The sequence below is a fragment of the Bos grunniens genome, chromosome 16 (assembly GCF_055505025.1).
Source record: "Bos grunniens cultivar Pamir isolate PY7600 chromosome 16, Bosgru_T2T1.0, whole genome shotgun sequence".
NCBI lineage: Eukaryota > Metazoa > Chordata > Mammalia > Artiodactyla > Bovidae > Bos > Bos grunniens.
The window spans coordinates 65,601,979-65,618,509 of record NC_141180.1 but is presented as its reverse complement, the minus strand read 5'-3'; the positions used below and the strand labels follow the sequence as shown (position 1 = coordinate 65,618,509).

Genomic DNA, 16,531 nt, shown 5'->3' with positions numbered 1-16,531 from the left:
GACAGAAGTGAGGGAGTGTTGCCAGGACTGCTTCAAGGACTTGTGGAACTGGAGAGCAAATCTTCTCCCTTGCCGTTGGCTTTCCTCCCACGCTTACTATATGGCTGCTCCAGCATCCAGTCTGCAGTTCATGCAACAGGATGCAGGAAAAGCCGGGAGAAGAAAAGAGAGAAGCACCTAAATCTGAAAAGCAAACCTTTACTACACAGCAGTTCTCCAACCCCAACATACAGACGCAGATTGTAGCTTTTGTCACTTTGGCCAGGACATTGTCACATATCCACCAGAGGCTGCGAGTTTAATATTGGACCCATCATGGTCGACAGCAAAATCAATGTTCTGGAAGAGGACAATGGATATAGTAGAAAACTGGCCAGAGCTGCTTCACCTGTTTCCTTCCTCTGAGCTGAAGCAAATAAAGAACAAAAGCTTATGGGAATACAGGGGCTTGACATGGAAAATAGTGTTTACAGCAGGGAGAAACTTGGAAAGTGAAGGCATGATGGGGGTAGACAGAGAATTAGAGAAACATCCATAATCCACTTAATCTCAAAGCCCTGGAATGGATGGAGAAGCCAGAGCCTGTGGACAGGTCCAGAAGACAATGAGCGTCTGGCCACTGTCCAGTGGGAGCCCAGGGAGGATGCTGCTTATGGGCAAGTTGCTATTTCTGTGGAAACTGGTCTCTCTGTAGAACCTACCATGTACTGAATTTTGGAAAGAACTGTATATGACCATCACATGTTCATCATCATAAACTCCTGAGAATAATGGCTTCTGTTTAATGTCCACCTTCTACATCTCAAGTTTATTTCACTGACCAACTTTAAGCCTACAACTGAAAGGGATTTGTGGAAAGAGTTCTCAGCCTTTGACTGGGTTGATGGTTCCAAGATCATAATAAACAACTGAGCATGACTGCCAGTTGTGTGTAAAGTGTAAATGCCATAGTCTGAATGTTTTCATTTGGAATAAATAGACAAAGCATGGTAAATTGGAAGCATCACATGTTGTCTTTTTGCAAAAAGTCGTGTTCCTGACAAATTTGAGTAGCAGTATGAAAAACGTATTCGATGAACACAACACAGTGTATTTGGTTAGTTGGATTCAGAGAAAAAAGTGTTCAGCAATTAAGAAATCTGATGAATCTTTTTCAACCATGGCATGATAAAAAAAGACTATGACATCTCTTAATTCTACATTAAAGCTAATGTGTAACTATTTGAAGATAGAATTAAAGGTATGTATACACATATATGGAGAAGGCAATGGCACCCCACTCCAGTACTCTTGCCTGGAAAATTCCGTGGATGGAAGGGCCTGGTGGGCTGCAGTCCATGGGGTCGCTGAGAGTCGGACACGACTGAGCGACTTCACTTTATTTTTTCACTTTCATGCATTGGAGAAGGAAATGGCAACCCACTCCAGTGTTCTTGCCTGGAGAATCACAGGGACGGCTGAGCCTGGTGGGCTGCCATCTATGGGGTCACACAGAGTCGGACATGACTGGAGAGACTTAGCAGCAGCAGCAGCAGCATACACATATATGGGCTTCGCTGGTGGCTCTGCAGTAAAGAACCTTCCTGCCAATGCAGCAGACTCAGGTTAGACCTCTGCATTGGGAAGAACCCCTAGAGGAGGAAATGGCAACCCACTCCACTATTCTTGCCTGGGAAATCCTATGGACAGAGGAGCCTGGCGGACTATAGTCCATGGGGTCGCAAAGAGTCAGACATGACTTAGTGACTGAACAACAACAAGGCATTTATGTGTTACCAAAATACTGACTCTGTCTTATTAAACATTTTATCATATTTTCTTCTAGTAGCTAGTTTGTTTATACAAGGCATCTGTGAAAAAGGAAGTAAAGAGAAAATAGATTTCCATTGAATATCATGTATACCAGCCAAGTAACTGCCTGGTTTCCCATCGTGCCTAACTGCCTGTAGACATGTGCTGTGGCTGGTGGAGAGGTCTTCATTTTTAATATTTTAAAATTGAAGTACAGTTGACTTACAATGTTGTGTTCATTTACAATGTTGTGTTAGTTTCATGTATACAGCACAGTGATTCCGATAGATAGATGTAAGGAGGGCTTCTTTCTCTTGATGTACTTCCCCTATGCTTTCTGTGAAGGATCTATGGTGCTTTCTTTTCTGAAAAGATTCACTATTTAAAAGATGTGTCTACTCTTTGTTAAAGGTTGGTTTTCCAAAGTTCTATAGTAATTTATTAAGATTCCATCAGGTGAGAAAGGACTAAGATAATTTTTCCATAGTGCATTGAGAGTCCTAACTACACTTGGAACTATATCTGGAATAAACTATATCAGAATAACTTAAGATAAACAACTTTATGCTTGTACTTAACTTTATTACAAATTTGTCAACCTGAACATCAAAAATGGTGATTTTATTTACATAGTTTTAAGAGTTTCCTGTTTGGATATTATTTCTAATAGTTAAATTACTTGTGAATTAATACTATTTTAATACTTATTATTAACATATATTCTCATGTACATTTATGGCATTTAAGATGGTCACATAGGATAAAAGACAGATTTTGTGTGGAATTTTTTAGTTTAAGTACTAATTCCATTTTTCTGTGACCTGTTTTCATTTGGAAATCACTAAGGTTCCTTGGCTTCCATTTTTCATTGTTGAAGAGAAAACTGCTGCAAAAATTGACAACTGGTGTACGAGGGGCTGGGAGAGGATGGTGTCAGGCATGTTTTTTATCTTTCCAGAGAAAGGATATATCCTTTTGAGTATCACTTAGTATTTACAGTGTATGAAGTAAATTCTCTTCTCACAAGAATAAGCCTGCCTCTGGATTCTCTGTCTGACATTGGGACAAGGTTTCAGATGGATTTGATCTCATAGCAGACATTGCTTATGTGTTCACCAGTTTTTCTCCAGGTGGTACTTACAAGGTTTCCCTCCTAGCGAAATTTACTCAGCATCTCTTAAGTCATAGGTATGGTTTTAACACAGTGGCTGTAACAGCAATAACTATGTAGAATTCAGAGAACTAAGTTCCTAGAAGAGTGCTTGATACTTAAAAGATACCATTCGTAAGTTTTCCTTCTGCAATATGAGTGTGTACTTTCAGTTTTGTTTATAACCAGTGATTGTATGTCATTGCAGGATATTTTGGTTTTTTATTGATACTCTGAAATTCACATGCACTGTAACTTTACCACCTGGACCCCATTTGCCAGTTTCTCATCCATAAATGAAGACATTTATCAATGTTTTGATCTCATAATCTTGCCTTCAACCTGAATATTAAACTTAGAACTATACTACACATCTTATTTCAGCTTTATTTTTACCATGTGAATTACTTGCAGCTTCATATTTCATATGACCAAACTCAACTTTTCCAAATAAATCATTCTATATATGTTCATATTTAGCTTCAAACTTTTCTTTCTTAATCTTGTCAATCAGTTTTGCCATTTAAGAAACATGTTATTAATTCATACTATATGTAATGTGCTGTATGAGGCTTTTGTAAAGGAAAAATATAAAGAAAAATAAAACTTTGTCATGCCCTTCAGAGAAATATAAAACGATCTTTCTTTTTATATTTCTTTGAGTTCATTATTTTTCTTATTTTTTTCTCATAATTGACTCTGTGTAAGCAAAGGAGAAAAGGAAAGATATAAGCATCTGAATACAGAGTTCCAAAGAATAACAAGAAGAGATAAGAAAGCCTTCCTCAGTGATCAATGCAAAGAAATAGAGGAAAACAACAGAATGGGAAAGACTAGAGATCTCTTCAAGAAAATTAAAGATACCAAGGGAATATTTTATGCAAAAATGGGCTCGATAAAGGACAGAAATGGTATGGACCTAACAGAAGCAGAAGATATTAAGAAGAGGTGGCAAGAACACACAGAAGAACTGTATAAAAAAGAGCTTCACAACCAAGATAATCACGATGGTGTGATCACTCACCTAGAGCCGGACATCCTGGAATGTGAAGTCAACTGGACCTTAGGAAGCATCACTATAAACAAAACTAGAGGAGGTGATAGAATTCCAGTTGAGCTATTTCAAATCCGGAAAGATGGTGCTGTGCAAGTGCTACACTCAATATGCCAGCAAATTTGGAAAACTCAGCAGTGGCCACAGGACTGGAAAAGGTCAGTTTTCATTCCAATCCCAAAGAAAGGCAATGCCAAAGAATGCTCAAACTTCCGCACAATTGCACTCATCTCACACACTAGTCAAGTAATGCTCAAAATTCTCCAAGCCAGGCTTCAGCAGTACGTGAACCGTGAACTTCCAGATGTTCAAGCTGGTTTTAGAAAAGGCAGAGGAGCCAGAGATCAAATTGCCAACATCCGCTGGATCATGGAAAAAGCAAGAGAGTTCCAGAAAAACATGTATTTCTGCTTTATTGACTATGCCAAAGCGTTTGACTGTGTGGATCACAATCAACTGTGGAAATTTCTGAAAGAGATGGGCATACCCAGACCACCTGTCCTGACTCCTGAGAAACCTATATGCAGGTCAGGAAGCAACAGTTAGAACTGGACATGGAACAACAGACTGGTTCCAAATAGGAAAAGGAGTTCGTCAAGGCTGAATATTGTCACCCTGCTTATTGAACTTATATGCAGGGTACATCACTGGAGAAGGCAATGGCAACCCATTCCAGTACTCTTGCCTGGAAAATCCCATGGATGGAGGGGCCTGGTAGGCTGCAGTCCATGGGGTCGCTAGGAGTCGGACACGACTGAGCTTCTTCACTTTCACTTTTCACTTTCACGCATTGGAGAAGGAAATGGCAATCCACTCCAGTGTTCTTGCCTGAAGAATCCCAGGGACGGGGAGCCTGGTGGGCTGCCGTCTGTGGGGTCGCACAGAGTTGGATACGACTGAAGCGACTTAGCAGCAGCAGCAGCAGCAGAGTACATCACAAGAAATGCTGGGCTGGAAGAAGCAAAATCTGGAATCAAGATTTCCAGGAGAAATACCAATAACCTCAGATATGCAGATGACAGCACCCTTATGGCAGAAAGTGAAGAGGAACCGAAAAGCCTCTTGATGAAAGTGAAAGAGGAGAGTGAAAAAGTTGGCTTAAAGCTCATCATTCAGAAAACTAAGTATCATGGCACCTGGTCCCGTCACTTCATGGGAAATACATGGGGAAATAGTGGAAACAGTGTCAGACTTTATTTTTGGGAGGCTCCAAAATCACTGCAGATGGTGATTGCAGCCATGAAATTAAAAGACACTTACTCCTTGGAAGAAAAGTTATGACCAACCTAGATAGTATATTGAAAAGCAGAGATATTACTTTGCCAACAAAGGTCTGTCTAGTCAAGGCTATAGTTTTTCCAGTGGTCATGTATGGATGTGAGAGTTGGACTGGGAAGAAAGCTGAGTGCTGAAGAATTGATGCTTTTGAACTGTAGTGTTGGAGAAGACTCTTGAGAGTCCCTTGGACTGCAGGGAGATCCAACCAGTCCATCCTAAAGGAGATCAGTCCTGAGTGTTCATTGAAAGGACTGATGATGAAGCTGAAACTCCAATACTTTGGCCACCTCATGCGAAGTGTTGACTCATTGGAAAAGACTCTGATGCTGGGAGGGATTGGGGGCAGGAGGAGAAGGGGACAACAGAGGATGAGATGGCTGGATGGCATCACCGACTCAATGAACATGAGTTTGAGTGAACTGCAGGAGTTGGTGATGGACTGGGAGGCCTGGCATGCTGTGATTCACGGGTTCACAAGAATCAGACATGACTGAGCCACTGAACTAAACTGAACTGAATGATCCTTTAATTCAAAATTGTTTCACATCACATCTCAATAAAACCTGCCTATCTTATTGCAGTGTTATCATGAGATTGGATATAGCAATATTTGTGAAAAATCTACTGAAGAAAAGCAGTCTTTAAAAAGAAGGAATAATTTTGTTTTTCTGTCAACTCTCAAAAGAGTTTATGCTTATAAAGATAGGAGCACACTTTTTTCAAACAGACGTCTTTTGTTCTGGGTTCTAATTAATAACTGTGTCACTTTGAACAATTGATTGAATCTTGCTAAGTCTTTTGTCCTCCTCAGTGAAATGCTGAGTATAATAGTACTCATCTCCAGAAATACCCAGTACTGGTTACCCAGTACCCAGCAATAGGGTTGCTGGAAAGATTAAATGAGAAAATTCACTTTAACTGCTCAGCCCGGCACACATAGAAACATGGAATAAATTATAAAAAGAAAAATAATAGCTAGCATTTATTTATCACTAATTATGTAAAAGGTATTTTATTTTCATTATTATCCCATTTAATTTACTAAACCTGTGAAGAAATTACTACTACAGTTACAAAAATGATTATTAATGTAATTTTAGCTCTTAACTAGCACAGCGATTGTCACACATTAGACACTCAAAAAATATTTGTTATACTCTTGTTGAACTCCATCTTCTAATTATATTTAAGGGCCCCATTAACTGTATCAGTCAGCATTCTTGCAAGAACAGAATCTGACTGTAGCAGAAAAGCAATTTATGTGCAGACAGCGGATTGGGTAGCTGACAGAATCAGCAGAACTGGAGAGCCTGGCTCTGAGGCTGTGCCAGGAACGGTAACAAAATCACATAATAAGTGCCATCTTTTGAGCGTATAAGGAGAACACACATCTGCAATGTGCACCTTTGACAGCCCAAGAGAGATCATTGCAGTCATCGTTATCAGTGATGCTACGAGATAATTCATTTGCTGCTTCTTCAAAGATCTGTAGAGTTTTGTTATTAAAGGGAGCTGGAGGAGAGCAGTTGCTTGCTGTTCGCTTTGGAGAAGCTACCCAAATGTGCTCTGGACTCTCAGAAATTTCACTCGCACATCAGAGGCTTGATAAGCTAAAATATTGGCCAGCAGACAGGATACCTGTTACTTGTATTTTGCACGTATTTTTTAGTATGATGTCATTAACAAAATATGTCCCATAACAGGATGCAGTGGTCTGCATTCCTTTGAAGACACTTGGCAGACAGAGGCTGAGGAATGATTTGACCCTTGAATATGATGGAGATGCTTCATTCTCATAGCTGACATAGGAACAAAAACTGCTTCCAGGCTTCCCTTTTTATAATGATAGATAAGAGAGTTTGTACCATAGAAGAAACTTTCTCCCTAGTGCTAGGAGTCCAGTCACCAGTAAGCTACCATATCTGGAATGGCAGCTTTAAGTAGAGTTACTCTGTGATTGACAGATCACCAATATGTGAGTTAATTAGAGATGTAACGCGATTACTATTTTCAAAATGTTCAGTGTTGAACAGATCTCCAAGTCCTGCAACCATGTCGAGCATTAAAAAAAAAAAAAAAAAAAAAGCAGTATCACCTGAATTTAGTCTTTTCCTAGGAGAAGGAAGCTTCCTTTTATCCATCTTACCTTTATAGGTTTTACCTGATAGGTTAGTGAGACAAAGCTTTTCTATTTTAATTCTTTAGTCAGTTCAGTTCAGTTCAGTCGCTCAGTCGTGTCCGACTCTTTGTGACCCCATGAATCGCAGCAGGCCAGGCCTCCCTGTCTATCACCAACTCCTGGAGTTCACTGAGACTCACGTCCATCGAGTCAGTGATGCCATCCAGCCATCTCATCCTCTGTTGTCCCCTTCTCCTCCTGCCCCCAATCCCTCCCAGCATCAGAGTTTTTTCCCATGAGTCAACTCTTCGCATGAGGTGGCCAAAGTACTGGAGTTTCAGCTTTAGCATCATTCCTTCCAAAGAAATCCCAGGGCTGATCTTCAGAATGGACTGGTTGGATCTCCTTGCAGGCCAAGGGACTCTCAAGAGTCTTCTCCAACACCACAGTTCAAAAGCATCAATTCTTCGGCGCTCAGCCTTCTTCACAGTCCAACTCAGAGACCAGAAAATAAACATGGTCTGGGTTAGGATCCCATTGGACCTGATTTGAGGAGGCTTCATAGAAAACCCAATTTACTGTTTACTTTCTATAAGGCCCCTCTCTGTTTCATGTGGCATTAGGAGCCCAAGGGGTTAATTCATAATGCAAAAGAAACATGTGATCTATTAAGTAGTGTTTAAGAGTTCTGAGTCTTGAAATCATTCAGAACTCCAGATACCATTCCTCTCTCAGGAAAACTCAAGTCAGGCCTCTTTTGCAGATTTTTTTTTTCTTTCAATAATACAAATTAAAAAGAGGACCTCAAAGCACTGATTCCACATTTAAATCCCAAGGAACCATGACCTGATTAGTGAACTCTAAAATTCCTCCAGGTAGACTTTTTTGAATAGCACCTTGGACTTATCATCTATGACAATACCAATGTCCACTTTGCCTCTGAGGTGTAATCTCTGTTTCTAGGCCTCAGTCACAGAGGGTTAATTGTGTCCTAATTGAAACCAGAGCCCACCATCCGATTTCACACAGATTTTCCCACTAACAGATGTCCCCATCCTACAGAATATAATATTCATCAGATATGCATGCATTCCTTTTATCAATGCATTTAATGTTCTTTCTCCAGTAGAAAATCAGCAAATTCTTGATAACAACTGGAAAGTCATAATATTTTCAATAAACTCCCTTGGGACATGATAGATGATGGAAGTGGGATGTGATGAAATTTGCTTCCTAATGACGGTCATTTCTTTGATTAAAATCATCACAATGACTCGAAGCAAGATAATCTAGTCCATCATGCAGGAGAGAAGATGCTGTTTCTTGGGGACAAAGAAAGTGAGCATTAGTGTTCTGGATTACTCTGAGTTCATCCCAGTCCTCCCCCAATCTACCTTCCAGTTCCCAGGTTCCCACCCCTTCTAATGTTCTTTCCAACTTTAACAGATCTGGCAGGAATTTAAATTCAGTCTTGGGATCAAAATTTGTTTTGAAGCCCTACAGCTGCAAGAGATAAAAGATCTCTTTTAGTCCTTTCCAGCATTCTGTGCTTTGAGAAAAAAAAAAAGTAGGATTTTGAGCTCTTTAGGCAAGCCATCTCTATTTGTAGTAACCAAGTCAGTCTCGGTCTTTGAAATTTTTATGTTCCTCATTCAGTTCTATATAGGCACATAGTCCCAAATGTGCCTTCAACAAGCTCTTCATTCTAGATGAACACAGGTGGTACTTCTATTGTCAAACTTCCACCCTGAATACTGCACTTATTTAAAAAGTCTTTTTCCCCAACAAATCCAGAAAGAGTCTCCTATTATCCATGGAGACTCTTCCAAACCACTTATGACACCAGTACCTCTAGTAGCCCAGAATTTTCTTTTTCTTTGGATGAAGGTAAGAAAATCAGTCTCTAGATAACCCAATCTGATAAGGAACCAATTAAAGGATATTGGTTAGCACATAGAATCTGCAAGAAAGCTAGAGAATCATACTCATACTACCTGGTTGAGACAAATTAAAAAAAAAAATCTTGCATAAGACTTATTTAGTGAGATCACCACTGATGAATGCATGTAACCCTAGATCTCTATAGGGCTGCACCCCGCAGGCCTTTAAGTCCTGCACTTGCCCACCTTCAAGACTGAAGAAAGAGCCTGGAGTCAGTTACAGAAGCATTAATTGTTTAATGAATGGGTAGAGCTTACACATCTGAAGCAAGACCCTAGAGCAACACCTCACCATGTGTGGTGGACAATGGGGTAGCACAAGGTGGCCTTCTTTGCTCCAATGGGCAGGGCTTGGCTACCAGTTATAGGGAATTGATGTCAAGTTGGCTTATCGGTTGCCAAGGAAACCAGCAGAGGGGCATGCCCCTTACTGCCCTTTTGATAAGCATAGTTGAAGTTCTGATCTAAAACTAGAATAGTCACTAGTTGAAGCCTGGGGCCAATACATGGGAAGGTCAATCATATGAGCATAGTATAGGTGAAGCAGGCGGTGGTCAAGCAGAGGACAGACAGAGAGCAGGAGGACAACCATCTTGAGTGGCTGATCATCCAATAGCAGCAAACACTACCATTACTGCTGCAATCACTATGTCCCTGAGAATTGCTCTAGGCATCCTCTGTTATTGCTTCAACAGCGTAAGATCCAAACTCTGCTCGTGTTCACTTGATTCCTATATTTCTTAGATGATGCAGCTATATCTTGTAGCTGCAAGGATGCTGGGAATGTGAAGACCTGAGTCTTGACTATTCTATAGTTATAGTTTGTTATAGAGATAAACTATAACTATAGAGATAACTATAGTTATAATTGTAGAGATAAGCTCTGGGTAAATTTTCAGACATTTGAAGGGGGTTTATAAACAGAGCAATTTGATGAAGGACAGATTAATTGTCTTGCTGTATTAAAATATTTTAACATAAATAAAAGTATCTTTCAGAGAAAAATAAAATGATCAGGAAAAGCACAACATTTCTAGGCCAGCTACTAAGGAATTAGGTTCTATTTCTGATTTATGCCTGCATGAACCCCTCATTTTATGGCCTCATAAAATTGGCTAGTTCACAGGCTATTGAACAGGCTTGCCATTTATTTTATGCAGTATTCTAGTATTTTGTCAATTTCAGTATAAACTCTATACCCACGGTTAATAGAAAGATTTGAATAGACTTACATTGATATGTGGTCACCCAAAGTCCTATCAGTGATTTACTGTAGAAGTTGAGAAAATGTTAAACTGATACAAATGATTCAAATAGTCCCTTGGAAATGTTTGGAGAAAAAGAAAACTTTATAAAAGTTAAAAAACAAGCAGTTCTAATCAGGATTATGGGGTGAGTCAAAGTTTGCCTCTTCATTGTACTCCCTCAAGGGTCAGATTTCCATTTCAGTCATTAGTAACTTTCTGGCATTCAGGACACTACCTAAATTTTCTGTCTCAACTTTGTTCCCATCAGCCCTTCTTCCTACTCACACTCCCATCTATTTCTTAGTTTTATATCTTACCTCTTTAAATCTTGTATATCTGTAGTGTCAAGGATTGCAATTAAATTTTTTCCTAGGTAGATATTTCTCTTTGAAAATCAGAGGAAGACAGATGAATCCATACTATCTTCTAGGAAACTGATTCTCAAGAAACAACTTTATTAGAAGTGGCTCTGAGTGAGCAGTAACTTTGAAGTTCAGTGGTAGAGTTTGATGCTTATTTTTCAACTTTGGAGGTAGTACTTAGCATAGGTAAAAACCTACTGTATACTAAACAAACTAATAAATAAAAACCCAGTCTTAAAATAGCAGACTAGATTTGACATGTGTTCATTTATAGATAAGGTACTGCATTCAGTATAAGGAATTAATATTTGTTTGATTAACTTCCTGATCACAGAAAATTTTGTGTTAATAGAATATATTATTAACATGTATTATTTTAAAACTTCTTTGTTTACAAACATAAATAAGAGATACATGTATGAAGAACTAGACCAGTAGTATCTCAAAATAAGAAGTTATTTTTCTCATGAGAAATGAACAGATGAGTTCTGGTTAAAAACAAATGTTTTCATGGATTCTTCATGTATATATGATACACATCTTTTTTGCTTATTACATCCTTTCATTTAAGGATGTTCTGTGTCCATGTTCTTTATTTTGCTATACATTGTACAATATTTTGTTAGTAAAGACTATTGCTATGTTTTCATAATACTTAAAATTATTATCCATACTGCATTGTCATTTCTACTGAAAAGGTACTTTGTACCAATATAGTAATTGATACAGAAAACAAAACCCAGAATGTGAACCAGTAGACTTTAAATTTATGTTAACAAGTCTTTAAATAATAGCATTTTATATAAATGTCTGAAATATAAGATATATACATATTGAAATGACAACTTAGTGGTATTTCTTGGCTATGATTTTTACTGGCTAACAATATTTATTGACATTTTAGTAGAATAACACATTCATATGAAATATAAAAATCATAAAAGCACAAATTTCCTCCTTGAATCCTGCCCACCCATAGTCCTACTTGCTAATGGAAGCAGCTTCTGTTTTAGATATGTTGGTGGTTTTACAACTCAAGAAATCATCTCTGAATAATAATAATAATAATAATCTGATTGCTTTTCTACACTTTTGAGGAAGTAAATTATGTGCTCCCAAAGCTTTAGAAAATTTAGAGTGCTTTAGAACACTCTTGAAAATATAGTCCAAAGCTGTTCTGAGCAGAGGTTCTGAATATGTGAAAATGTATAATCAATACACTGGTCAATGTTTTTCATGTTCATCAATGAAGACAGAAGCACAAATCAGGATCTACATATTATGTCTGGTCCTTTTATAACCAAAAATGTTCCGTTCTCCACTCTTATTTAATTCAACTATGAAGCATGAGAATAAAGTCCATACATATATAAATACATAAGATCAATATGTAAATGCAGTAGCAAAAATAAAAGTTTTTTGCTGACATTAGAGTTACAAAACTAAAAGTCATCTGCATTCAACATACATAACTGTGCCAATAAAATTTACATGAAAGACTATTGAGGGGACTGAGTTAATATTTAAAGCCCTGCAGTTGAGTTCCTGCCAAAGCGAGAACTCGTGTTAAGAGAGAGACAGTGAATTCATTTCAAAGTTAACTAACTAGATATCAAGTGTTAACTAGAATTTGTTTTAGAGGAGAGGAAAAAAACAACAGCAACAAACCTTGTTCGGCTATTTTAGAAAAAATTTCATTTTTATTGGAAGAGCAATAGTAATCTTGAGAGTCTACATGGTGCCTAGCTAGTCTTCTATAATTTATTGGAAAGACGTCACCTGCGCTAATTCTCTTTGGCTCCACAGAATTCATTAAGATCATGCATCTGCTTTTGTATTATTTTTTACTTCATGTGAATTAGTTTTGTGAAGAAGACTGACTGACTTACATACAGGATGTTTATACCACTGATATTGCTGTTGTTTTGTCTCTCATAGTCCTCAAAACTATGCTGAGCAAAAGTACTCATTTGGTACATATCTTGCAAACAGGGGTTTCCAGATTAATCTCTCTCCAATAACCCAGATACTGAATTAATTTCTCCTAGGATATTTTTATGTGACATTAATTTTTTTTTTCTTTTACACATTTATTTCCCCAAAAAAGTATGGTTAGTCATTGTTTGTACTTCCCTCATAGCTCAGTTGGTAAATTCTCAATCGGTAAATGTCCGCAATACAGGAGACCTGGGTTCAATTCCTTGGTTGGGAAGATCCCCTGAAGAAGGAAATGGTAACCCACTCCAGTATTCTTGCCTAGACAATCCCAGGGACAGAGGGGCCTGGCGGGCTACAGTCCATGGAGTTGCAAGAGTCTGACATGACTTAGCAACTAAACCACCACAGTCATTGTTTAGTTGCCGTTTTAAAAGCAAGAGCACTTTATTTTCTACATGAGTTTGGACATTATTATAGGGTTAACTGTAATCTGGTGTCCACTAATCATTGTATTTTCTCTTTGTAGTTATGTAAATCTGGAGGTTTATATAATAATTCTAATGTATCATTCAAATTTCATTTTCATAATATATAAACATAATTTTTATTAACTGAATAAATATCCAGAGGAATATTTCTGGACATTCTATTGACTTCTAAGTAGAATGAATTTCAGATAAGATGCTATTTTAACATTTTAAAATATTACATGTCTTTGTCATTTTAAAAAAATAAGATGAAATGTTTATTCATATTCCTACTCAGAGATTGAAATAGCTGTATGTTTTGTGCACAACAGGTGTCCGATAACTGTTTTGGGGACTATCAATGGTGACTCTTAATGACTTCATAATGAAGTAATTATTCAAACGTCATGTTAAAACCCTTTTTTAAAAATTACATAGTGCCAGTTTTCAGCTGGCATGTACTGTTACATCCACTTTGGTAAAATAAATAAATTAATAGATTCTTTAACTTGAATAAAATGTACTGATTTAGAAACTTTTATAATACTACTATAACAAACAATGAAAATAATTAAAATATGCAAACCCATGAAACAATAAAAGCTTATCAGAAATGTTCAAGTAAAAGATGACAATGAAATGAAATGAATGATTAGTTTGCAAAGTAGTGGCATCTGCTCTGTGAATAATCCAGGGAATGCTTTCCAATTTCCATGCCCCAACTCTTTTATTCAAAGGAGAGAATTTGTCAAAGGAGACATATGGGACCAAACAAAATGTAGAGGACTGTGAAATTGGAATTTTAAAATGCATCTCTTATTTATACTCTGCTTACTTAAAAAAATGATTTGAAGCATATCAAATGGATATATCCTCAAAACTCTTTCCTGATGAATTTTACTATAAAAAGTCCTGGTTTTCCTTTTGTTTCCTTGTTCTTCTGGATGCATTTAACATCCAAAACATGCCAGAACTCTGTATTTATTTGCTCTAGAAAAAATATCAACTCAACATTCATGAATATAACTTTCTGTTAATTGTCTACAAGTTGCCTTTTCCATCACTGATGAAATAGTTTGGATTTGATTATTGAAATAGCCCTGGTTTGTAAAATATATATAAATTAATTGCCGTATATATATATGTATATTAATGTAGTTTATCTTTTCCCATGTGAATGGCATATTTTTTAAATATTAGTGATAACTTGGGGGTTTTGAAACACTCAATAGAGACAGTCTCTACCAAGGAATCAGTATGAACATACTTTGTCCAAATTCAAGTAAACACTAACACCTATAACTGGTATTTGAAAATAACTATTTTTGAATTGGATATTTACAACTAACTAAAACAATTTATTTGCAACTTCATAAAAATTTAAAGTAAAATGCTATTTCTATAATCAAAAATTTTCTATCTCATTTACAAACAAGGAAATCAAGGCACAAACAGACTGAGGTTTAATGCATGCTGTGTAAATTTTTTGTGGGTAGAATAGTGATTAAAATAGGGTTTGTATCACTTGCCAGATAATATATCTTTAACCACTGCAAACATTTATTAATGAAAATCTGTGTATTCTCCTATACTGATTTAAGGATAATTTCTGAAAATATTTATTTAATAAACAATACTTGAAACATGATTAATGCTGTTGCCAGAAAGAAAAGCTAGATTAATGACTATTAACTTTGGGGAAAAAAATTCAGCACCATCAAATTCACTTATCATCAAAAGGAGAACATGGAAAAATTAAGTTCAAGTTAAACTTTTACCCCAAATATTTGCTTTAGAACACTTATTTTAATTACCTTTTTCTATGAATGTTCTTGTTCTATCTTATGAGGAACAAAAGAGAAAATAATCCTAAATCATAAAAAATTACCTTCTTGCTATTAATTTGCCACACAGAGAATAACAGTTTGTATTTGTTTCAGCATTAACATACTAAATATACTTTGGAGAAGAAGAAAACTGATTATTTTATTATTAAAGTATTGAATTTTGGCATTTTTTTCAGATGAATTCAAGTTCTTTATGAAAAGGCTACCCATGAACTATTTCCTCAACACATCTACCATAATGCATTTGTGGACAATGGATTCTAATTTTCAGCGCCGCTATGAACAACTGGAGAACAGCATGAAGCAACTTTTCCTAAAGGCGCAGAAAATTGTACACAAGCTCTTTAGCCTTAGCAAGAGGTGTCATAAACAACCCCTCATCAGCCTGCCAAGACAAAGGTAAGATAAGTGCGCTAACGTAGACAACTGAGGACAGCTCACTGATTTTCTGAATGTAGGTGCAGTAATATACATAATACAGTGTTATTCATATTTTTAGAGATGATTTGAAAACATATTGTCTTAAGTCTCAAAATGATTAATTGCAGTTATTTTCCAAAGTAATGCTATAATGGGAACACATAGACTAATTTTTATTTAATTTTTTTTTATCATTAGAATCAAGATATTATTCTAACTTGTTGTACAGGGTAATCATCTGATAATTGTGTGACAGTGAACATAAAAACACAAAACCCAGTTACATTGTAAGCATAGGAAGTAAGCAGGAATAAAAAGTGATATTTCTCAAGACGTAACTTTTAAATAAAAGCATCTACATTTTATTTATTTTACACGTTCTTAAAACCATAAATCTCATTCTACGTGAATGTATGAAAATTGCTGTGAAAGTTTCAAACAATTTATATGAATGTTGACAGACTCTTCGAATATTTGTGTCTGAACTGACTTAGGGAAGCCTGGGTTTTAGATTTGGTAGTTTAATATGTATTGATCAGTCAGGGCAGTAAAAAGTTGTATTTACTTAGTACGAGCAGGTTGAAAATGAATAAAAGGAAAAGCTAAGGAAAAATTTAGGAAAAAAATTCAGTAAAAAATGTATTTGTATCAGTATCACCAATATAAAATACTTGAACTTTGACTCGATTATTAAATTATTAAGAAATCTATAATTACAAATTTTTTTCACTGAAAAAAAATAAAGTTTATACATTTTAAAATTCAATTTCAAAATAAATCATTTGCATTCTTTACAATCATTGGATTTTAGCATATTCAACATGTATGCAATCTAAGTTGAGAACATTTTCATTGGATCCATTTTTAGCCCCATACTCCCTTGCCCATACTCCGCATATTCCCATGCCCATCCCTCGG

At 36.6% G+C, this 16,531-nt stretch overlaps 1 protein-coding gene across 2 annotated transcripts in view; it reads left to right on the top strand.

The window, feature by feature from the left end:
- BRINP3 (BMP/retinoic acid inducible neural specific 3) overlaps positions 1–16,531 on the top strand; it is a 483,960-nt gene that overhangs the window by 377,024 nt on the left and 90,405 nt on the right. For both annotated transcript variants that reach the window (XM_086342771.1, XM_086342772.1), the window contains one exon: positions 15,370–15,592. In XM_086342771.1, the coding sequence (XP_086198897.1) occupies positions 15,370–15,592 (223 nt within the window). The remainder of the gene's footprint in view (positions 1–15,369; positions 15,593–16,531) is intronic.